This window comes from Salvelinus fontinalis, chromosome 8, assembly GCF_029448725.1.
Source record: "Salvelinus fontinalis isolate EN_2023a chromosome 8, ASM2944872v1, whole genome shotgun sequence".
Classification (NCBI taxonomy): Eukaryota; Metazoa; Chordata; class Actinopteri; order Salmoniformes; family Salmonidae; genus Salvelinus; species Salvelinus fontinalis.
Window position 1 is genome coordinate 24,543,548 of NC_074672.1, and position 25,322 is coordinate 24,568,869.

Here is a 25,322-nt window from a genome sequence, read left to right on the forward strand (position 1 = left end):
GCAACCAGAGGTTGATCACCTCACCATATTTATTTCCAATGTTGCCAGTTTTTTGGAAAAGGGGGGCATGTAAGAATGAAGTCTGCTGATAGGACAACAAGTCAATGGGTCTAGTGTATCTGAGTGTGCCTCCTCCAAATGTGATAGATTCCCAATGGAGCAATTGTTGCGAGAAAAGGCCACTGATCGCCTGCTTTTGACAGCAGCAAAGTAATGAGCATGTGTGACATCATAAGAAACTTGAGACCATCATTTTGAACAACCCTCCCTTTTAGTGCCTTTTCCTCTATATGTACTCGCCCCCTAACCCTCTCCCTTACTCTTAAGCAGACACTCTGCTCTTTCTTCTTGGATATAAACTCAGGCCAATTACAATTGGGCAAAACAACACCTTGGCCAAGAAAACATCTCTACTCAGGACACACTTCACTAACTCTCTGTCTTTGAAACTCTACGTTCTCTGCATTTGAAGGTAATAGAACATTCCTTTATTCTGCTCTACGTATTGCCATGCCACGTGGGGGTCATAGCAGGAACTTGACATGAAGGGTAAAATACCATTGAAAATACAACACTGGTGGACATTGGAAGGGATTGTTGTGAGGTAGCATTGTGAGGTACCATTGTGGAATTTGTCATTGTCAGTGAGATAGCATTATGGAATTTGTCATTGTCAGTGAGGTAGCATTGTGAGGTAGCATAGTGGAACTTGTCATTGTCAGTAGTACTACTTGATTTGATTTCCACAACATTATTTGAATAACTCAGTTTTATGATTACATTTTTTTCCTGATCAGTGTCATGTATGTGGATATATATATATATATATATATATATATATATATATATATATATATATATATATATATATATATATATATATATATGAATTGTTGGAACACTGGTCTGAATAAGTCAATTAAGAAAGGTCAAAGACAGACACAGCGTGATAAGTAATGAGCTCACAGGAGTAACTGCACCAACTGACAAACAAATTCAGTGGCCACTGTCTCCTTGTGTGACTGACAATGTATTTAGGGAATTGCTCAGAACAGCATGTTTTATAGTTAAGTGTAATGATTGATTCATATTCGTCTGGTCTGACTGTTTTTTAATGGGAATCAAACCCACCACTCATGGATCCTAAACTCATTCTTTGTCTGTAAATGCAAAAGTCTCGGACTGAAATGTCACAGTTTGTTTTTAACTATGGATCTGTAATAAACTCTATTTTTATAATTGAGTGTCTACTGGACACTAGTGTCCAATGGAGTGCCTTCTACTTCAGTTGTTAGCCAGCGGATCCAACCCACTTCCTTACAGCTGCACTGGGGTCTGACAGCATTCCTGTGTATTAATAAGACACCACGGAGCCCGGTGCGAGGTATGGCTCGGAAAACGTACTTCAATTAAGGGATGACAAATGTGTTGTACTCTGGTTTTGTCCCATTATTCCAACTGTTACAACGAGAAGATTGAACGTTTTGAAGTAAACTGCCGTTTTCATCCTCATGCTAGCTAGCAGTAGCAACGGTAGCCATTATGGAATGGCACGTCACGTTGAACAACAAAGGAGCTGATTAGCTAACACAAACATTCCAAAATGGTTGCTTTTGCTTCTGCTACCAACCCTAGTGCAACTATAAGCAAGCTGGTTAGCTGGCTACTTCAGTTGTTTGAGCAAGAAACCCCTTTTTTCACTTTGTCTAATAAATGCAAGAATCAGTTGATCCTACCATTAGAGAACATAATTTATAGCTCTTCCTCAAATTGTATTTATATAATCTGCATAGCAACCTCTTAATCAGCCAATAGAAAGCAAGACAAAAATGGAAGGTTATTGCATAATATGTAATGTATACACCCCTCTATTGCACAGAAAAGATGAGGTCAGAGAGTGTTTTATATGCTGTGCTCTGCTGTGCCATATACTTTCCCTTTTTTTTCTTCAGGCACATTTGTTTCTCTCACTCAGCAACTAAGCATTGGAAACATATAAATAGTTGAATAGTGGCTTCAGTAATACAGGGAAGTTGCAATGTCTATCCACCATTTCAAACTACCGTTACATGGTGGTACATATTTGTGGTTCTTACGTGGGCTGAATGCACGATTCAACAGGCTTTCTCGGACATAACTATGCAGGATTGGTTGATGGAACTCCCACTATTTACTTTTTCCTTCCATTACAGATTAAGCTATGTGTTTTCTGATGGGTCAGTCAATAATCCATCATATAAGAAACCTAGCTTGTTTAGCTTTTTAGCTAAATATTAAAACAGACATTTTATCAGAAATACCTCTTTAATTTTAGACCTTTTTAACCTGAGATCATCCTTCTTCACTGAGAGAGGATTTCCTGGCTGTATTGGTTGCCGACCACTGTGGCTGGAAAAGCACTCAACTTCCTAAAACATCCAACATAAACATCAGAAAAAGACTACATTTCAACGAAAGAGCATTGCAATGTAGATAATATGTTTAGTGTTTGCGTGTGTGTGTGTGTGCATGGGTCACCAGTGCATTTATGTGTGTGTTTGTTTGTAGTAGTGGTGATGGTTGGGTGTTGATTTTTTTTAGAAACATTTTGTGTTGGTGTAAAGTGAGAACACAGTAGAAAGACATTCTGGAGTTTGATTCCCAAGAAGCAATGCAAGAATGTGCCTGCCCGACCCTTCTTGCCAGGGGCTCTTCATGCATTAGAATAAAGATTTTAGCCGAAGAGGGAGCGATTTAGCGAGGAGAAAAATCACACATGTAACGTAGCAATGTAGAAATGTGAAAAGAAAGAGAGACAGAGAAAGGAATGTTAGTGGAATGGGTGTGGAACTGCAGACCCCCCCCCCCCCACACACACACACACACACAGACTTTAAATATTTTGAGCATTAAAGATTTATGGAAAATAAATAGTGGAGTGGTATTACTAAGTAAACTGTAACTGAAAACTCCCACTCTCCCTTTATCTCCTCTTCTCTATCGTTCTCTTTATCTCTTGCTACACTCACTCTTTCCGAAGGGCTTCAACTGGGTGCTGAGAAGGTTAAGTTAAGTAAATAATATATAGACGGACTGACTGACTGACTCACTAGAAAGTGTGGATAGATTGTTACCTGAATCGGATCTTAGTACACTGAAAAATGAACTGTTTTTAAAAGGGGTAAGTTGTTCATAAAAATCTGCATGGTATAGGTTAAGAGCTACATTATCTGCATTAGCATAACCAGTTCTCTCAGGGGAGGTGTGTGTAAGGATTTTTTGATTTATTAGGATCCCCATTAGCCGACGCCAATGGCGACAGCTAGTCTAAAGTACATGACCTCTTCTGGTCTAATGTCTATCAGTTCAGAATGAAAAATGTGTTGGGGGGTTTAGTAGATTCATTAAAGACCAAGTGCAGTCAAAAACTAGATTTTCCTGTGTTTTATATATATTTCCACACTATGAGGTTGGAATAATACTGTGAAATTGTGAAATTATGATAATGCTCTTTAGTGTAAGAGCTGTTTGAAATCAGAGATGTTTTGAAGTCTGAAATCTCAGCCTGTTTTTGTGGCATGTAGTTTTGGCCAATAAGAAAGAGAGTTCCAAACCTCTCTGCCAATAACAGCCAGTTGTCAGTTTACTCCGCCCCACTCCCAGACAGTCCTAGGAAAATTCTTTCTTGAGAAATTGCTCTTTGCGAAGAAGCTATTTTTGTGAATTTTTTGACAATTTTGATTAAAAACAATTGCATTAATAAGGTGCTTAATTGTTACCCAGAAATGATTTAACATTTAGATAAAAACAGATGCATTGGGCCTTTAGAAAATAAGGGTGACATTCTGCGGCAGACATAAAATGTATGTTTGTGAGTTCTTTTTTTCCATTGAACTGGTGTGATTTCACACATGGCTTTTCTAAATGTTGGTGTCCTTTCCATCAAGGTTAAGGCTCTGCAAATATATTCAACTTTTTTCTTAATCATTATCTAAATGTAATAGCACAGTAATAGTTATATAAAGACTTTGATGTTCTTTTCTCACACATTTCCTCGCAAGACATTGTTTCCTGAATTATGGTTTGGCATCGCTGTCGATAGAACACATGAGACGCAGGCTCCCACAAATCTCACTGGCCTTCAAACTGAGCTGCTACATGATATTACAAAATGCATAACCAAACCAATCACAAATCTGTGGCAAGTATTTTATTTTGTGTGTAGTATGACATGTGCTGGATTACATTGTTGTATATGTTATATAGGTAACATTTATCACTTTACGTTTGGCTGATGATGAAACTTGTTGGGTATTATTGATATAGAAACTAGAGTTGCCCCATAGGACATAATTGGAGTATAATTTACCCATATCAAAGGGTAACCCTTTATTTGGATAGTCCATTTGTAGATGCTCTACAGACTATCAGTAACATTTCAACTAACTATCTACTAAACCTTATCCCTATCCCTAACCTTAACTCTTATCCTAACCCTAACCTTAACCCTTACCTTAACCCTAGCCCTAGCCGTAACTCTAACCTTAACCCTTACCCTAATCCTTATTCTAATCCTAACCCTAACCGTAACCTTAACAGGTTTCTTATCAACAGTTGCTTATCAACAGATAGTTTGTTGATAGTATGACCGGACTATCCAAATAAAGTGTGACCTGAGTATGGGTCATCAGAAGTCACATTCTGACAAATCATCCAACATATCCAATCATCATGTGTCTCTCAGAAAAAGTTGAATGCGTGTTAGGGAACCCGCTACCTGAGTCAAGTTTGAAAAGCACATGATGTGTCATGTGATGTCAGAGTGGTCGAACCTTATCAAACTCACGTTTGACATGATAGGTTACAAGGCTGATGTCTCTAGCAAATCGTGGTAAAAACCTGGATGTACTCCAAACTGCATCTTTGGACCCAGTGAGCCACGTATCCATCCCAGGGTTTAAGAAAAACTTCTGGCGTGCATTTAAATGTGAATTCCAACATCCCATATCACTTGTACTAGAAAACACATCTTTCCTCTAGAGGGTCATTGGGTTCAGCAGTGCAACACAGTTTCTTAAAGTTGCAAAAAGCAGTAATGTTTTCTATGGTAAAGGTCAAACAGAAAAGCTTACTTTCAAAAGCAGTAACCATGATATATGGCTGCTTTTATCCAAGATACTGTATGTTGGTTGTACTTTCATGCCATAATAAAATAGACAAAAATGTTGTGTGGGGGTAACAAAGAACATTAGTCATGAGTTAAGCATAGGCCTACACGTTGAAAGTTCAGATATACTTGGATATTTTCTTTGGCTAGTCAGACCATGTTTTGAATGAAAAGACTATTGTCTGTAATACAGCACACTGAGAACAAAAGTAGCCTAGCTATAAGATAACAAAATACAGCATTGCCTTGTCAGTGGGCAAACACAACTGACAAGGCTTGATAAAGGGCCACATGCCTTCGGAAAGTATTCACACCCCTTTGAGATTTTCCACATTTTGTTGTGTTACAATTAGGGATTAAAATGGATTCAATTGACAAAAAATTGTCAACGATCCACACAAAATTATATTTAAACATTTTTATTAATGGAAAATAAAACACAAATATATTTTGATTAGATAAGTATTCAACCCCCTGAGTCAATACATGTTAGAATCCCCTTTTGACAGCGATTCCAGCTGTGAGTCTTTCTGGGTAAGTCTCTTAGAGCGTTGCAAATTTGGATGGTTTAATATTTGCCCATCATTTTTTAAAGAATTCTTCAAGCTCTATCAAGTTGGTTGTTGATCATTGCTAGACAGTCATTTTCAAGTCCTACCATAGATTTTCAGGCTGATTTAAATCAAAACTGTAATTAGGCCACTCATGTATATTTGGCATTGCATTTTAGGTTAATGTCCTGCTCAAAGGTGGAATTGACTCCCAGTGTTTGCTGGAAAGCAGACTGAACCAGGTTTTCCTCTAGGACTTTGCCTGTGCTTAGCTCTATTGTTTTTATTTTTGTCCAAAAAAACTCCCTATTCCTTGTCGATGACAAGCATGCCCATAAAATGATGCACCATGCTTGAAAATATGAAGAGTGGTACTCAGTGATGTGTTGTGTTGGATTTTCCCCAAACATAATGCTTTGTATTCAGACAAAAAGTAAATTTCTTTGTCACATTTTTAGCAGTATTACTTTAGTTCCTTATTGCAAACAGGATGCATGTTTTGGATATATACAGTGGGGAGAACAAGTATTTGATACACTGCCGATTTTGCAGGTTTTCCTACTTACAAAGCATGTAGAGGTCTGTAATTTTTATCATAGGTACACTTCAACTGTGAGAGACGGAATCTAAAACAAAAATCCAGAAAATCACATTGTATGATTTTTAAGTAATTAATTTGCATTTTATTGCATGACATAAGTATTTGATCACCTACCAACCAGTAAGAATTCCGGCTCTCACAGACCTGTTCGTTTTTCTTTAAGGAGCCCTCCTGTTCTCCATTCATTACCTTTATTAACTGCACCTGTTTGAACTCGTTACCTGTATAAAAGACACCTGTCCACACACTCAATCAAACAGACTCCAACCTCTCCATAATGGCCAAGACCAGAGAGCTGTGTAAGGACATCAGGGATAAAATTGTAGACCTGCACAAGGCTGGGATGGGCTACAGGACAATAGGCAAGCAGCTTGGTGAGAAGGCAACAACTGTTGGTGCAATTATTAGAAAATGGAAGAAGTTCAAGATGACGGTCAATCACCCTCGGTCTGGGGCTCCATGCAAGATCTCACCTCGTGGGGCATCAATGATCATGAGGAAGGTGAGGGATCAGCCCAGAACTATATGGCAAGACCTGGTCAATGACCTGAAGAGAGCTGGGACCACAGTCTCAAAGAAAACCATTAGTAACACACTACACCGTCATGGATTAAAATCCTGCAGCGCACGCAAGGTCCCCCTGCTCAAGCCAGCGCATGTCCAGGCCCGTCTGAAGTTTGCCAATGACCATCTGGATGATCCAGAGGAGGAATGGGAGAAGGTCATGTGGTCTGATGAGACAAAAATAGAGCTTTTTGGTCTAAACTCCACTTGCCGTGTTTGGAGGAAGAAGAAGGATGAGTACAACCCCAAGAACACCATCCCAACCGTGAAGCATGGAGGTGGAAACATCATTCTTTGGGGATGCTTTTCTGCAAAGGGGACAGGACGACTGCACCGTATTGAGGGGAGGATGGATGGGGCCATGTATCGCGAGATCTTGGCCAACAACCTCCTTCCCTCAGTAGGAGCATTAAAGATGGGTTGTGGCTGGGTCTTCCAGCATGACAACGACCCGAAAAAAACACACAGCCAGGGCAACTAAGGAGTGGCTCCGTAAGAAGCATCTCAAGGTCCTGGAGTGGCCTAGCCAGTCTCCAGACCTGAACCCCATAGAAAATCTTTGGAGGGAGCTGAAAGTCCGTATTGCCCAGCGACAGCCCCGAAACCTGAAAGATCTGGAGAAGGTCTGTATGGAGGAGTGGGCCAAAATCCATGCTGCAGTGTGTGCAAACCTGGTCAAGAACTACAGGAAACGTATGATCTCTGTAATTGCAAACAAAGGTTTCTGTACCAAATATTAAGTTCTGCTTTTCTGATGTATCAAATACTTATGTCATGCAATAAAATTAGTAAAAAAATTAATAAAAAAAACATAATTCCACGTTGACATTATGGGGTGTATAGATGAGTGACACAACATCTACATTTAAGCCATTTGAAATGTTAGCTGTAACACAACAAAATGTGGATAAAGTCAAGGGCTGTGAATACTTTCTGAAGGCACTGTAATTCTTGTGTCAATGTATCAGAAGGCGTTATGTAAGCAGCCTCATATGACTCTATTTGTTCAGCAAATTGTGACATTTCTTGTTTGCCAGTTTCGTCTGTAATGACGTCAAATCCCAGCTGGCACACCAGTTGGCATAGGGATGGTAGGTATCTTACACTTTAGTAACACTGCAGTGTAGATGAACAAGAGTGAAATCTTAAACCAATACCAGGGATCCCTTAAATAGAGATTCCTACCTCAATGGCACCCACCTGGATAAATAAAAGATTGATAAATAACTGTGTACAACAAAGTTTGTGTTCACAACAAAGTCTGTGATGGCAACACAGTGCTTCCAGTTTTCGTTTATATCAGATTGACATCCCTTTTCTGGGAAACATGAGTTGATTGAAACAAAAAAAGAACCGGCCCTAACAATCTATACTTCATTTTGTAATGGAGGAAAGTGTTAAATCAATTATGAGTTGTATGCAGAAGGACTTCAAGGTAGATCTGCCAAGTAAACCAAGCCCTACTGAAAGAGTAATGGTAACAGCCCACTTTTCCAAATCCTGTTGTGTCAGAAACATTGAGCAAGGTGATTCGATTTCACCTGTTTACAGTATGGTTGTCCTCATTCAAATGCTATTGACAGGACTTATATTGGAAGGAATTCTATTGGAAGGAATTCCAAAGTAGTCAGGAGTCTCATTACTGGCAATGCAACCTGAGCCGTCAAATGAAATGACACATGCAGGGAGAGAGTGGAGCTATGGATTCCTCTGGTGGGAAGCAGACATGTGGTCCCATAGTGACAGACAACTTGACAACTCCCACAGTTACCCTAGAGTCTAGGCTTCACTTTGCAACGTGCAAATTCCCCAAACCGTTTTCAACGTATGTCAAACCTGACTGTTTACATTTTTCTGTCTATCATCTGGAATGGCATCCAAAAGACAAGTTGTTCATTTATCTAAGGTACATCTTTTTCTCCTTTTTCAGATTGGAACTTTAGCCTCCTTGTGAATCCTTCAATGTTTTCCTCCAGTCAGTGAAGAACCATCAGTCACACCCAGCTCTCTTTGTATCAGCAAAAAACAATATGGAACTCCAAAAGCTATCAAATGGTCACCACCATGGCTTCGTCCCTTTGGAAAATGGGTATGTGTCCTCTTTGACTGCACATATTGCTACCTGGCATGCATGATAATATCATTCTGCCAGTTGTGTGCGTGATAGTATTTTGATTTAAAAAAGGCCACCAAGATTCCACAAATTCCAAGGATATTTTTTTTTTTTTTTTTTTTTGCCCAGTTTTTTTTTGTTGCACAGAAATGTATTGTTATGTTTGTTCGGCTATTTTGAGCAGATGAACAAGTTAAATGAAATCCACTGTCATTATGGTTTTGCAGAAAATGTATCATATTTGTGTTGAAAACCTGGAAAAATACCAGTGAAAACATGGTTTTTGTAAACACTAGTATACCTCAGATGCATTTTAAACATTTAAATGGATACAGTACTCTTTCAAGGACAGCATTTTCAAGCACCCAGTGGATCATAATGATACTTTGCTTGGCTGAAGTTGGACATTAATGAAATTGAGTGTTGTTTAACCTTATAGTTTCTATATTTCCTTGGTTTGATTGACTTCATAGTATCCTGCAGGCGGAAGAGGAAGAGGAGATGTTACCACATAAGAGTGATGGGACCAAGAAGCCCCAGTTTACAGATGTGAGTATTAAGAGCTATGGCAATAGCTTTGGAGCTGGCAGTCATCCTTTTTATGCTGAGATGTCATGTCATGAAATGTCATCATGAGGAGTTATAACAACGTACATTCGTGTCTTTGTGTCCTTGGCAGTTTGAGGGGAAAACCTCTTTCGGAATGTCCGTCTTTAACCTCAGTAACGCCATAATGGGGAGTGGAATTCTAGGACTGTCGTACGCCATGTCAAACACAGGCATCGTTCTCTTTATGTAAGTACAGCAACACATTATGTCCCTATGTGATTCCTTGATGTGACAACAGACAAATTAGTACACACACCCCCACCAAGTTAAATATTACACAGCTCTTGGCAGGACAAAATTTGGGGGGGGAAGGATTATTTGTCTCATATTTTTTTTGTTGTCAAAAGGTCACAGATCCTCCCGATATGGTTTGATACACACTGTTACTGCACAACACATAGCAACAATGTTACCAAAACACTACAGTGGAATCCTGACAAAAATTTTATGAAAAAGTAGTCAATCTAATGTTTAACATTTACGGTCCTCAAATGGTTAAAAGAACAGTGGCGAAGAGTGGTGTGCGTTGGTGTGTCCATATGTAATTTTTATGGTGAGATTTGAGACACATGGGACTCCTAAATCAGATTTCAGGAGTTAAATATAGCAAAGAGTTGGCTGATGAATCATAGCTTGGGTGTGAGCACACCACAGATATGGCTCCCCAGCATGCTTTGCACTTTGGGTTGCTCACATTCACGTCAGGTTCAGTCAGAAGTCAAGAATTGTTTAAATGTTTATGAATAAATAATTTGTCCATTGTGCCAATCAATTTGCTGTCACAGGAGGGCAGTCTATTCTTGTAGAGTTTACTGTGTTTGTTTGATGCATCTGTGAAGCAGTGGGCTGACCATGGGATTCATTATTTTAACATTGGCTGAATCCACATGAAATAAATTATGTTGTTTACCTTTCCAAAATCTCTAAGTCAGTTGTTTGTGCTCTGCAGAATCCTATTGACATGTATCGCCTGTCTGTCCAGCTACTCGGTTCACCTCCTGCTTAAAAGTGCTGGAGTTGTGGGTGAGTATGTGTTACTTAGGACCACCCTTAGGAATCAAAGACAAATTGAAAGCTGAATCAGAAAGTTTATCATAACAAGATGAGAAAAGTGAACTGACTTTTCTGTCAACAAACTTTCCCTCTGCATTTGGACCATTGAAAAACTTGTGATTTTACCCCTCCACAAATGCCTGACAGAAATGCCCAGCTTTTTTTTTTATAGACAAACCTAAAGTAGGGATCCACCATATGAACCAAGCTGTCTGTAGTTGTTGGTTCGCTGGTGTCACATATACAAAACTGTATGCACTCACTGTTACTTTAGATAAAAGTGTCTTCTAATGTCATGGCATATAGATCCTGTCACATGTCTACTCTTTAACAGACTAATATCTTGTTTGTCTGTTCAGGTATTCGTGCGTATGAACAGCTGGGCTTCCGGGCTTTTGGACACCCAGGAAAAATAGCAGCGGGTGTCATTATAACCTTTCACAACATTGGTGGTAAGTAACTAGGAGGAGGAATTGGGTCATTGAGTTTGATTGAGTAGGACCCTCTGTCCATAAAAGTGAAAAAACATTTTGCCCCTCTAATACAGTAATATATTCACCCACTAGCACTAACACATAGTATCTGTTTTGAAGAGAACCACATGGGCAAATAGAAATGCACTCATGGCTTCACTGCACTCATGGATTTCATGGCTCATAAAAGTTTTAGTGGTTCATGACAGAAAGTTTTCCTCCAATGTTTGTGTGATATTGCTAAGCATTTTTAGGCAAACTAAAATACAGGTAAAAATGGGCAGGGTGTGTCTGTTTTCTTATGATAATAGAAGTTAACAACTCTGAAATATGTTTAATCCCCTCCAGCAATGTCCAGTTACCTCTTCATTGTGAAGTATGAGTTACCTCTGGTCATTCAAGCCTTCCTGGGCTTGTCATCAAACACTGGGTAAGTGGAGCAGCACCTTGCCACAACTTTCAGTGTAGCAAACTAACATGAGGACTATTGTCTTCGGCACACTTACTGATGTTTGTTTAATTAAGGCCAGTAGTTTTTCTTGACAACGTTACTTGTCCACGAAAACACTGCTCCTGAGAGGCGCAGCGGTCTAAGGCACTGCATCTCAGTGCCGGAGGCGTCACTACAGACACCCTGGTTTGATTCCAGGCTGTATCACAACCGGCCGTGATTGGGAGTCCCATAGGGCGGCGCACAATTGGCCCAGCGTCGCCCGGGTTTGGCCGGTGTAGGCCGTCATTGTAAATAAGAATTTGTTCTTAACTGACTTGCCTAGTTAAATAAATGAAATTGAATAAAAGAATTAGGGGGTGTAACATGCAACAAGCTAGCTGTTAAAATCCCCATAAACCCAGATTACTCTTTCCTGATTGATCCCTCTCTGGAACCAATCAGAGCTTAACTCCTATAGTTAGGACTGGACTTTCACCCCCATCTAATCTTTATTATCTGTCCATTGTACCATCCTCATTCCTCTTCACTGCCATCCCAAACTAGTCAACCCTCCCAATATTTGGTGCTAAAACCCAGGATTGGCTAATGCATTATACATGGACCCAGCAAAATATGCCACACCTTACGATCCCTACGCCTACTTCCAGGTCTCCAGTGCTTACCCCCAGGTCCCTAAACTGTATTAGCCATCCCACCAGAACCACACGCCATTTTTACCTAACATTGCATCAATTGCCCCTAAACAGTATGTTTCCTAGTATAGTCTACATTGCATGCCATAATGAACCTAGAAGTAATTAACTTTTGTGTCTGACTACATTTTTGTTTTTTGTTAATGTTTTAAATTAGAGATTGGTTCCTGAATGGGAATTACCTCATCATCATCGTCAGTGTGTGCGTCATCCTCCCACTTGCCCTGATGAGACAACTGGGTATGTGACTGACCTCATAATGACCTTTGACTTTTCCTCATGGCTGCTAATGACCTCACTGGCTGTCAATCTTTCAGTCAGCACCTATTTATTCATAAAACAAAACATTTGGATGACTATAGACTCTGCTCTGTTAAGGATCTATTTTAGGCCAGGAGCAGACGTGTCCTGGAAACCAAACATTGTCAGCTGGGATGTGGGATGCTTGTTGTTGTTTTTGTTGTAGTAACAATCCTTGGTTGCATCTTGCAGGGTATTTGGGTTACACCAGTGGCTTCTCCCTCACCTGCATGGTCTTTTTCCTTTCCTCGGTGAGTGACTTTCTGATGACATCTGATGATGGATGTCTATACTGTATTATATGACAATATATATATTATACAAGCAATCATACATTTCAATATTATATTCTGATGCGGCATATGCTTTTCACCTCCTGATGATTGGACTTCCATTGTCCATGCTCTGTTTTTAGTGATTCTTTACCATTGTTAATGTGTTAAATGTGTTAACAGTTTAGGGCATGAGTCATGACTAAAGACTGTGGTACTAATGTGCCCTCGACAGTTTATGAGGAGATATTTATATCTTGTGCCACTCTACCTCACATGACATTTCATGTTAGCTCCTGTTTCGTATACTCACTGCCAGCCAGGCCTTGTTGTACAATGGTGAAATTAGCTAAGAACATGAATACGTTAACTTTCTGAAATGGGTTATTGTCTGATTATGTTGACATACAAAGAAAAAGGGGGGGGCAACATCATAAATTAACCACATTTGGCCAAATTATTATTTTAATATTGTAATATGTTAAAACTATAGTTAAAATGTTTGAAACTGTTCAATGTTGCTTGAATACTTGAGCACGATTACACTACTGTGCATGTTGTTGTTTAAAATGCCTTACTGCAGAAAGGTACATTGTTAATGTGACAAATTCTATCGTTGACCTTGATCAATTAGCAAAAGCAGAAGGATGAATGAGGCTTTGGACAGGAATTCACAAGTTAACTAGAGACATGTCTAGGGCTCCCGAGTGGCGCAGCAATCTAAGGCACTGCATCTCAGTGCTGGAGGCGTCACTACAGACCCTGGTTCGATTCCAAGCTGTATCACAAACGGCCGTGATTGGGAGTCCCATAGGGCGGCTCACATTGTAAATAAGAATTTGTTCTTAACTGACTTGCCTTGTTAAATAAAGGTTATAAAAATAAATAAAAAATGTGATCATGGTTTTCAGCTATAGAGGATTGATATATTTCTGCTGACATCTCACCACTCTCTCTCTCCTCTCTACCTCTTGCTTCTCTCTCTCTTTCTCTCACTCTCAAGGTCATATACAAGAAGTTCAACATCCCCTGCCCCCTGGTGCCAAATGGCAGCAATCACACAACAATTATCAACACCACCATGGAAGAGGAGGGACAGTGTGAAGGCAAAATGTTCACCATAAACCAGGAGGTTAAAATATGTTTTAGTGTTTATTCCACATCACCTCTGCTCTTAGGTTCTTACTCTGCTACAATACAACCACATAAGGTTAGGAGCTATTTGCAGTTGGAGCACATGTCATTCAATATGCTAATGACTTTGTGCATCCATGCACATATCATGTTACAGCCAGTGCAACTGGTTGTCCATGTGTATTGAAGCAGAGCAGAACCAGCGTGGCACAAATGTCCACACGGTCTTGTGAGTTTACTCAAGTACTCCTTGTGCGATGCTGCTATTTTAACTTATCCTTTATATGGTTTCCAGACGGCGTATACCATCCCCATCTTGGCGTTCGCCTTTGTTTGTCACCCTGAGGTGCTTCCCATTTACACTGAACTCAAAAAGTAAGTTCATAAAACAATATGAACACCCAATTTGTTCCCTTCACACATCACCATGTTGATATGACAACCTTTATCCTTCTTTACCGATACTAAATTGCACTACAACACATACAGTTGAAGTCGGAAGATTACATGCACTTAGGTTGGAGTCATTAAAACTCGTTTTTCAACCACTCCACAATTTTCTTGTTAACAAACTATAGTTTTGGCAAGTCGGTTAGGACATCTACTTTGTGCATGACACAAGTAATTTTTCCAACAATTGTTTACAGACAGATTATTTCACTTATAATTAATTCACTGTATCACAATTCCAGTGGGTCAGACGTTTACATACACTAAGTTGACTGTGCCTTTAAACAGCTTGGAAAATTCCAGAAAATTATGTCATGGCTTTAGAAGCTTCTGATAGGCTAATTGACATCAATTGAGAATTGTACCTGTGGATGTATTTCAAGGCCTACCTTCAAACCCAGTGCCTCTTTGCTTGACATCATGGGAAAATAAAAATAAATCAGCCAAGACCTCAGAAGAAAAATGGTAGACCTCCACAAGTCTGGTTCATCCTTGGGAGCAATTTCCAAATGCCTGAAGGTACAACATTCATCTGTACAAAAAATAGTATGCAAGTATAAACACCATGGGACCACGCAGCTGTCATACCGCTCAGGAAGGAGATGCATTCTATCTCCTAGAGATGAACGTATTTTGGTGCGAAAAGTGCAGATCAATCCCAGAACAACAGCAAAGGACTTTGTGAAGATGCTGGAGGAAACCGGTACAAAAGTATCTATATCCACAGTAAAACACATCCTATATCGACATAACCTGAAAGGCCGCTCAGCAAGGAAGAAGCCACTGCTCCAAAACCGGCATAAAAAAGCCAGACAACGGTTTGCAGCTGCACGTGGGGACAAAGATCGTACTTTTTGGAGAAATGTCCTCTGGTCTGATGAAGAAAAAAAATAGAACTGTTTGGCCATAATGACCATCATTATGTTTGGAGGAAAAAGGGTGAGGCTTGCAAGCCGAAGAACACCATCCCAACCGTGAAGCACGGGGGTGGAAGCATCATGTTGTGGGGGTGCTTTGCTGCAGGAGGGACTGGTGCACTTCACAACATAGATGGACTTATGAGAAAGGAAAATGATGTGGATATATTGAAGCAACATCTCAAGACATCAGTCAGGAAGTTAAAGCTTGGTCGCAAATTGGTCTTCCAAATAGACAATGACCCCAAGCATACTTCCAAAGTTGTGGCAAAATTGCTTAAGGACAACAAAGTTAAGGTATCAGAGTGGCCATCACAAAGCCCTGACCTCAATCCCATAGAACATTTGTGGGCAGAACTGAAAAAGCGTGTGCAAGCAAGGAGGCCTACAAACCTGACTCAGTTACACCAGTTCTGTCAGGAGGAATGGGCCAAATTTCATTCAACTTATTGTGGGAAGCTTGTGGAAGGCTACCCAAGACATTTGACCCAAGTTAAACAATTTAAAGGCAATGCTACCAAATCCTAATTGAGTGTATGTAAACTTCTGACCCACTGGGAATGTGATGAAAGAAATAAAAGCTGAAATAAATCCTTCTCACTACTATTATTCTGACATTTCACATTCTTATAATAAAGTGGTGATCCTAACTGACCAAAGACGGGGTATTTGTACTAGGATTAAATGTCAAGAATTGTGAAACATTTAAACTCAGTTTATTTGGCTAAGGTGTATGTAAACTTCCGACTTCAACTGTACACATGTACCTACACCTGTTGGCTTTTGATTAAATCAAGGGACATTTTTAATATAATAAATGTAACATTAGTAGTGTAATCCCTCTACCTCATTAATAGACAAAAAAACTGTTTCTTTCCACCAAAGCGCAACGAAGAGGCGCATGCAGGGTATTGCTAATGTGTCCATCATGGGCATGTTTGTCATGTACCTCCTCACTGCCATCTTTGGTTACCTCACCTTCTACGGTAAGACCAGGGCTTCAAGACGGCTTTAGTCGTATTCACGCTACAGAAAGAAATGTTGATTTCAGAATATCAAAAGATACTCAATTTGTGTGTGTGTGCATATATATATTTATGTAGTGAACACGGAATCTGAGCTCCTGCACACCTACAGCAAAGTGGACCCTCTGGACACCCTGATCCTGTGTGTGCGTGTGGCCGTGCTGGTGGCAGTCACCCTTACTGTCCCTGTGGTCCTCTTTCCTGTAAGAGCCTCCTCTCATTAGCTCTAATTACGTACTCTAATTCAGTGGTTCCTGAACTGGGAACCACCCTGGGGGTCCGTGGAGGTACTACAGGGGGTTCTGTGCCAAGATCTCTTTTTATTCTAAATAAATATTGCTAGCAACAACAGATGAAACAAATTTGGCTAATGGGTCTGTGAAACAAGTTTAGAGGGCCATACAATACAATACACTGCAATATTATTAATCTACAATATAGGCTATCCTTAGATGCACAGTTGGGCCTGGGAGGCTCACAGGGATCCACAGTACTCCATCAATGATCCAGTTTTCAACTCAAGTTTCTTGTATTTCGTAAAATTGTCATTTTAAACATAAATGCACTGTAGTTTAAGCTTTAAACCTGAAAAATTGTCTCTCTGCCCCATTGGAAAATGTGTAGAATTGTAGGAAATTACCTTGAAAACTCCTCAGTTTTCTCTCCGATGCAAAGAGGGTTGCCTTTAAAATGTTATTTCCCAGGGCCCGAGGCTTGGAATGCTATTTTTATCGCACTCTAAAGTCGGAGTTATGTTCTGATTTTAAGGGGGTCCCTGATGAATTTGCTATCACAAAAGAGGTCCCCGGCCGCAAAAAGTTTGGGAACCCCTGCTATTATCACTGTATTTCTAAGGACGCTTCCAATGGTTTTCATTTCAAATATTGTTTGCATTTCAAAACCAACATAGCCTAGATACTGTATATATCAATTTCTCTCTAAATGTTAAGCTACTGAATGTTAAGCTACATCCGTTATTATGCTTAGAATAACTGATGCTGGCTTGTACAGTACATCCTATAATCTCTGTTTAACCCAGAGTTGGTATTGGTAGGAAAGTGTATGGAATGGAATTTCATCAATTGGGTCTTTAGTTTAGGTTGATTGACTTTAAACATACCTTATAACTGACACTCGACAGCCATGTTGCAAGTTTTACTGTAGATACTCCCCTGCGTCCTCTTTCTCTCCAGATTCGCAGAGCCATTCTCCAGCTCCTGTTCCCAGAGAAACCATTCCACTGGGCACGCCACATCACCATCGCCCTGTGTCTCCTCTTCGTGGTCAACGTTCTTGTAATCCTTGTGCCCAATATCCGAGACATCTTTGGCATCATTGGTGAGACTCCGAAAAAAAGCACTCATATGCTCATGAGTATATGCTACAACAGTTCTTGCCATCCAGCCTCAGATGCTTTTTCTCTACATACTCACCAATCAACCTGACATATGCCATGTCTCATCATCACCCTTAACACTACAGGAAGGACAGTTTACATTAAAAAATGTCTCATACAAGAGTACTGACCAGAGGACTAACTCATTGTCTCATTTGGCTGTCCAGGGGCCACCACTGCACCTAGTCTGATCTTCATCCTCCCAGGATTATTCTACCTCCGCATTGTTCCCACCGAACAAGAACCAATGAAGTCAAGACCAAAGATCACGGTAGGTTTTCACATGACATTCATTTTCCTGCCATTGTCTAGACAGGTTTATTAAAACTCTCCACACAATCCTCAGGTTTTCGGAGTGTTTGGGTGGTATCACAATGGGTTCTGGAAAGAACTTCCCGAAACACCGGTTTGTGTCAAGATTTCTTTTTTTTACATTCATGACTGTAAGGTTAATTCCAACAACTCTTTCTCTGGCTGGTTTCAGGCTGCCTGTTTTACAGCCATGGGCTTCATCTTCATGTCAATGAGCCTGACGTTCATCATCATCGACTGGACGACCGGAGAGAAACGAGCTGGAGGTAGCCATTAGAGCACATCCGTTGACGTAGGGGTCCAAACGCCACAGCAGCATGCCCTGTCGCCGTGCCACTTCTTGATCACGTCTGGATTGTGAGGAAGATCAAACACGGTCGAAAGGCTGGACCCACATCATCATGAGTCTTACCATACCTGCGTCATGGTAAGACCGTTTACCCACCAATTCACACAAAAGGACATGCTACTCTTCCATGGAGGCTAGTCTTTGAGGAACCCAGTGATGTCACTTTCTTTGTGGAAGAAGTTCTAGTCAGAGATGTCACCCAGGCAGTGTCAGAGGTGCTGATGAGGGTGTTGCCCATGGAAACCCCTAAACCATTACTTGCTGCGTGCGTCAAAAGCCATTAAGCTAGTACCTCGAATGAAGAGCATCTGGTGTAAAACAAAGGTGACAGAGATAGAAGAAGATGGGAGGAGTTAATTTTCTCTATACAAAGAGACTGGATCTCTTGAACTGTCAGGCTTCCCTCGCTACCCAACTGCCAAACAATTCACCCCACTGTTGTTTCTTGATCAAATATCAACAGTGGTTTAATCAACCAGCTTTAAGGAGAAGAGAAGAAAATGTTGTTCTAAAATGGATTTACTTTTATGTCACTTCCGAAACCTACTTCACTATCCGTAGATTTGTTTATTGAACGTAATTTCAGCTAAATTTCTTGAGGTAATTGACTGGTAGTGTACAGTATTTCTCAGTAGCTGCAGACCATTTAAAAACTAAATGAGCCACTAATGATAAATAAATCACTTTTCAGCATGGTCTAACTATTTAAATTTGACCATGTTGCTTGATGCCAAGTAATGTATTTACTCACCTTTTCCAGTTATCAAATCAAAGTTTATTGTTCATGTACACAGTTTTGCAGATGTTATCACAGGTGCAGTGAAATGCTTATGCTTCTAGCTCCAACTATGCAGCAATATCTAGGAGTACAATAACCAGAGGTGTGTGCCCTCAGATTTGTCCTGTTTAAAAATGGTTTTGTTGTTGTTGTTGTTGCTTTTTTGTAATACTACCAGCCACTTAGCAATTTTATTGGCTTTAGCTAGCCCATATAGGTTCCCCATGTCCTACACTTATAACTAGCTAGTTAGATTAGCTAGCTTGTCTAAATAGCTTAACTGGTATGCCTGCTGGCAAGGTTGGTAGACTTTAAAAAAAGCAAGCAATAACTCATTGTACTGAATAAGACTCACATTCCTTTCCATCTTTTACCCAGATTTAGCAGATATGCAGAGAAGCATATTTCGTTACTTAAAAAAACAGCTCAAGAGGTATGCTTAGATATGCAGAAAAACATACACATTTTCCCCCACACAGAATTAAGCATAAATATTATGGTTGTAAATTGCAGGAAAAATCTGTTTCAACTATTTAAAAAAGGCTAAACATATCAAAACGAACAATATGAGAATTAGTAATGTCAGAGTCCGGAATATAAATAAATATACAGTGCCAGTCAAAAGTTTGGACACACCTACTCATTCAATTTTTTAAAAACCATTTACTACATTGTAGAACAATAGTGAAGACATCAAAACTATGAAATAACACATATGGAATCATGTAGTAACCAAAAAAGTGTTAAACAAATCAAAATATATTTTAGATTTTAAAATCTTCAAAGTAGTCTTGATGACAGCTTTGCACACTCTTGGCATAATCTCAACCAGCTTCACCTGGAAAGTTTTTCCAACAGTCTTGAAGGAGTTCCCACATATGCTGAGCACTTGTTGGCTGCTTTTCCTTCACTCTGCGGTCCAACTCATCCCAAATCATCTCAATTGGGTTGAGGTCGGGTGATTGTGGAGGCCAGGTAATCTGATGCTCCATTCCATCACTCTCCTTCTTGGTCAAATAGCCCTTACACAGCCTGGAGGTGTGTTGGGTCATTGTCCTGTTGAAAAACAGATGATAGTCCCACTAAGCGCAAACCAGGTGGGATGGCGTATCGCTGCAGAATGTTGTGGTAGCCATGCTGGTTAAGTGTGCCTTGAATTCTAAATAAATCACTGACAGTGTCACCAGCAATGCACCCACACCATCACACCTCCTCCTCCATGCTTCACGGTGGGAACCACTCTGCGTCTCATAAAGACACAGCAGTTTGAACCCAAAATCTAAAATTTGGACTCAACAGACCAAATTACATATTTCCCCCTGTCTAATGTCCATTGCTTGTGTTTCTTGGCCCAACCTAGTCTCTTCTTCTTATTGGTGTCCTTTAGTAGTGGTTTCTTTGCAGCAATTCGACCATGAAGCCCTGATTCTCATAGTCTCATCTGAACAGTTGATTTTGAGATGTGTCTGTTACTTGAACATTTATTTGGGTTGCAATTTCTGAGGCTGGTAACTCTAATGAACTTGTCCTCTGCAGCAGAGGTAACTATGGGTCTTCCTTTCCTGTGGTGGTCCTCATGAGAGCCAGTTTCAACAGAGTGCTTGATGGTTTTTGCGACTGCACTTGAAGAAACTTTCAAAGTTCTTGAAATGTTCCGCATTGACTGACCTTCATGTCTTAAATAATGATAGACTGTAATTTCTACTTGGTTATTTGAGCTGTTCTTGCTATAATATGGACTTGGTATTTTACCAAATAGGGCTTTCTTCTGTATACCACCCCTACCTTGTCACAACACAACTGATGGGCTCAAAAGCATTAAGAAGGAAAGAAATTCCACAAATTAACTATTAACAAGGCACACCTGTTAATTGAAATGCATTCCAGTTGACTACCTCATGAAGCTGGTTAAGAGAATGCCACGAGTGTGCAAAGCTGTCATCAAGGCAAAGGGTGGCTACTTTGAAGAATCTAAAATCTAAAATATATTTTGATTTGTTTAACACTTTTTTGGTTACTACATGATTCCATATGTGTTGTTTCATAGTTTTTATGTCTTCACTATTACAATGTAGAAAATAGAAAAAATAAAGAAAAACCCTGGAATGAGTAGGTGTGTCCGAACTTTTGACTGGTACTGTATATGTATGTAAAATGTGTTTTAAAGACAGTATATGAATAGAAAAAGTGTGTACAGCAGTAGCTATATATGATGAGCCATGACTAGAATACAGTATATACATATAAATTGTACATACATGTACATATAAAGTGAGTAAAACTGTCACGATCGTCGTTAGGAGAAAGAGAGGAGGACCAAGGCGCAGCGTAATAACAATACATCTTCCTTTTTAATGAAGACGAAACAAACACTTTTACAAACTAACAAAACGTGAAGCTATACAAAACAAATAAGTGCAGACACTGGCAACTTTAAAACATAGACAATTACCCACAACCTACCTAATGACTATGGCTGCCTAAATATGGCTCCCAATCAAAGACAACGATAGACAGCTGTCTCTAATTGAGAACCAATCTAGGCAACCATAGACTTACATAAACACCTACACTGAACACAACCCCATGAACTCTACAAACACCCCCTAGACAATACAAACACCCTAGACGAGACAAAAACACACAAACATCCCCCATGTCACACCCTGACCTAACTAAAATAATAAAGAAAAACAAAGATAACTAAGGCCAGGGCGTGACAAAAACAGTATTTAAACATTATTATAATGACCAGTGTTCAATGACTCTGTTCACAGCAGTCTTTAAGGTGCAGGAGCAGTCATTCTTTTCTGTATCTCTATAAGAATCATTCTGTAGAATCAGTGTCTTCAAGTTTGGCTTTTAAATATGCTGGACAGTATGGTTTCAATTCGGTATCCATCTTCACCACAATATTCTGAACAATTAAATCACACATTTCTAAACACATCAAGAGATCAAAACAACTGGGAAGTGAACCCAAAATAATTTGAACAATTTAATTATCATATTTTCTTCATTTGTGACATTTCTTATGCTGGTGCTATTGAAATAGGTGGGTTGTTCCCACGAAAATAGTGCCTTTTGCATCTCTTTGATATTTTAAGTTGAAATTATGCACCAATATTGAATTTTAAAAGCATGTTATATTACACAAAGTGCTTTTTAATATAGACAACATGGAGTGCCCTTTAATATAGACCACATGGAGAATTCAATAAATAAAAACGAAATTATATGAATTAAGACTTTATGCACTTCTAGGAAGACTTTAACTCACTTAACCTCAACATTTCTCCAACTTTTCACCATCATTGTAAAGCCCTAGTTATTTTGTTGCTTTGACAAAGTCATGTCTGAAGACTATTACTTATTTAATGTGATTAGTGATTCATACATCTTTCCCTTATTTTAATGTCAACCCTGTTACGTGAACAGAACTCTCGTTTAAATATGGTGAAACTATTCCTTTAAAACAAATGTTTTTCAAAAGAAACATTGTACATCTAATAGTCAAATCATAGTGTAAAAGCAGGTGAGGTGGTTCTACTCTTTTTGGCCATTTTGTGATGGAAAACTGAGCGGATCGAGCATAACAAGCCAACCCTGTTACCCATAGATAGACAGACATTCAATTACCACTTCCTGTTGCACACAACAAGCTTCCATTCCCCCTGTCACAAGGGGATTTATGGCTGATTTAAGATGGAATCGTCAACCCTGTTACTTTATTTGGCACTTACTATAGTCTTTAAAAACCTCTTGAGATGGGAAAATGTGTTTCTTATAAAGTTGAACGTGCTCTTTATGACAAAAATGTAATGTTTTTTTGGACAAAGTTACACTTCTCAAAAGGCTGCAAATTAGTGGAACGACCCAGGTAATCTGCAATAGTTTCTATGTATACTTAAAATCCAACTAAGCAATAAGGCAAAAATGAAGAAGCAAGTTCCATAAAAACTGAATGATGGCATTCAGCTGTGTCTTATTTGACAAATACAGTACACACAGCACAACGGGAACATTCCCAGGACATTAGCTAACATTCCCATTCATTTCTAGTTCGGGTTTTATATAACATTAGGATGAAAACATCCCCCCCCCAAAATTACATTTTCTTTTATGAAATATCCTTGGAATGTTCTCCTAACATTCACTAAAATGTTGTGCACAACATCTGTAGCAACCACCACAAAACATTCTCCTTAGGTTCTAATTAGGTTTCCAGGTAGTTTAATAACAAAATGTTCTTGCATCATCAGGGGAATGTTTTATAAAAATATATAATCATGAGCACAACTGGATAGTTTCAGGGCAAACTAATTAATGTTTTGGGAATGTTCACAGAACCAATTCTGGTTTGCTGGGCAGTCTGTCCAGCTAGTCAGTCATGCAATGCAGCATGTGCTTAGGTAAAACTATTGAATAAGGTCAAATATTGGGAAGCAAGAGGATTTCAGAGCCTATTTGGGCAACTGAATTAATGTTTAGGAAGGACAAGGCTGAGTGTCTTGAAGAAATTGTTACAAAAAGGTAAGCACATTTTGTGTATGACATGGCACTATTGTCTATGATTTATTTCCAATAAATATGAATGGTTGTCAGTATTTATCGAGAAATGTCTTTACTGTGATCTGCATGTTCTGTGTCTTTTACTTTTCACAACATTCACTAAATAACTGAAAGGTACACTGTATTGAAAGGGATGGCTTAAGACAAATTTACGGAAAACCCTATTGAATGAAAACTCCATGAGAAAATCTGTTGTCCAGCAAGTGGGAGGGTTTTCATCGGATGAATTAAATGTATTCAGAGCGCGCAAGGTAGCGACACTTACAGAGAGCGTTACACGACTGAATAAGTCTGAACACCAAATACTGAGAAGTGCGTAGGAAAGTTGTGCATAGGAAAGGCATAATTTTCAGTCTGAATCGGCCCCAATATGACTACTTCTCACAAACCAGCCCCATATTTCAGAATTTCCACACGAACTGTAGCAAAAATCAGGAAGGCTGGAGTTCCTCTAAGATTTCATACATATGGCCAATTCAATTAACTACAATGTATTCAGAAAGAATTCACACCCCTTGACCTTTTACACATTTTGTTGTGTTACAGCCTGAATTTAAAATTGATTAAATTGTTATTTTGTGTCATTGGCCTACACACAATAACCCATAATGTCAAAGTGATATTATATTTTCTTAAATGTTTACAAATGAATTGAGTCAGTAAGTATTCAACCCCTTTCTTATTTGTTATGGCAAACCTAAATAAGTTCAAGAGTAAAAAATGTGCTTAACAAGTCACATAATAAGTTGCATGGACTCACTCTGTGTGCACTAATAGAGTTTAAAATTATTTTTGAATGACTACCTCATCAGTCAAGCAGTACATTTCAAGCACAGATTAAACAACAAAGACAAGGGAGGTTTTCCAATGCCTCGCAAAGAAGGGCCCCTAATGGTAGATGGGTAAAAAAAGCAGACATTGAATATTCCTTCGGAGCATAGTGAAGTTCTTAATTTGGATGGTGTATCAATACACACAGTCACTACAAAGATACAGGCATCCTTTCTAACTCCAGAGAGGAAGGACATTTCTCAGGGATTTCACCATTTATTTATTTTAATTTCACCTTTATTTAACCAGGTAGGCCAGTTGAGAACAAGTTTAAATTTACTGCGATCTGGTCAAGATAAAGCAAAGCAGTGCGAGAAAAACAACAACACAGAGTTACATATGGGATAAACAAACGTAGAGTCAATAACACAATAGAAAAATCAATATACAGTGTGTGCAAATGAAGTAAGGAGGTAAGGCAATAACTAGGCCATAGTGGCGAAGAAATTACAATTTAGCAATTTACACTGGAGGGATATATTTGCAGATGAGGATGTGCAAGTAGAAATACTGGTGTGCAAAAGAGCAGAAAAACAAAAACAAATATGGGGATGAGGTAGGTAGTTGGTTAGATGGGCTATTTACAGATGGGCTGTGTACAGATGCAGCGATTGGTAAGCTGCTCTGACAGCGGACGCTTAAAGTTAGTGAGGGAGATATAAGTCTCCAACTTCAGAGATTTTTGCAATTAATTTCAGTCATTGGCAGCAGAGAACTGGAAGGAAAGGCG

The 25,322-nt window shown here is 39.3% G+C and overlaps 1 protein-coding gene across 1 annotated transcript; it reads left to right on the top strand.

The window, feature by feature from the left end:
• The first annotated feature begins 307 nt into the window (after positions 1-307).
• Positions 308-23,808, top strand: LOC129860929 (sodium-coupled neutral amino acid transporter 3-like). Its single transcript, XM_055931862.1, has 16 exons — positions 308-472; positions 8,793-8,951; positions 9,449-9,524; positions 9,655-9,770; positions 10,534-10,607; positions 10,997-11,089; positions 11,459-11,540; positions 12,414-12,496; positions 12,749-12,807; positions 13,832-13,960; positions 14,258-14,337; positions 16,215-16,315; positions 16,433-16,557; positions 17,548-17,692; positions 17,918-18,021; positions 18,235-23,808. Exons 2-16 carry the CDS (start codon positions 8,893-8,895, stop codon positions 18,337-18,339), a joined length of 1,431 nt encoding a protein of 476 aa, XP_055787837.1. The 5' UTR covers positions 308-472; positions 8,793-8,892; the 3' UTR covers positions 18,340-23,808.
• The last annotated feature ends 1,514 nt before the right edge of the window (positions 23,809-25,322 follow it).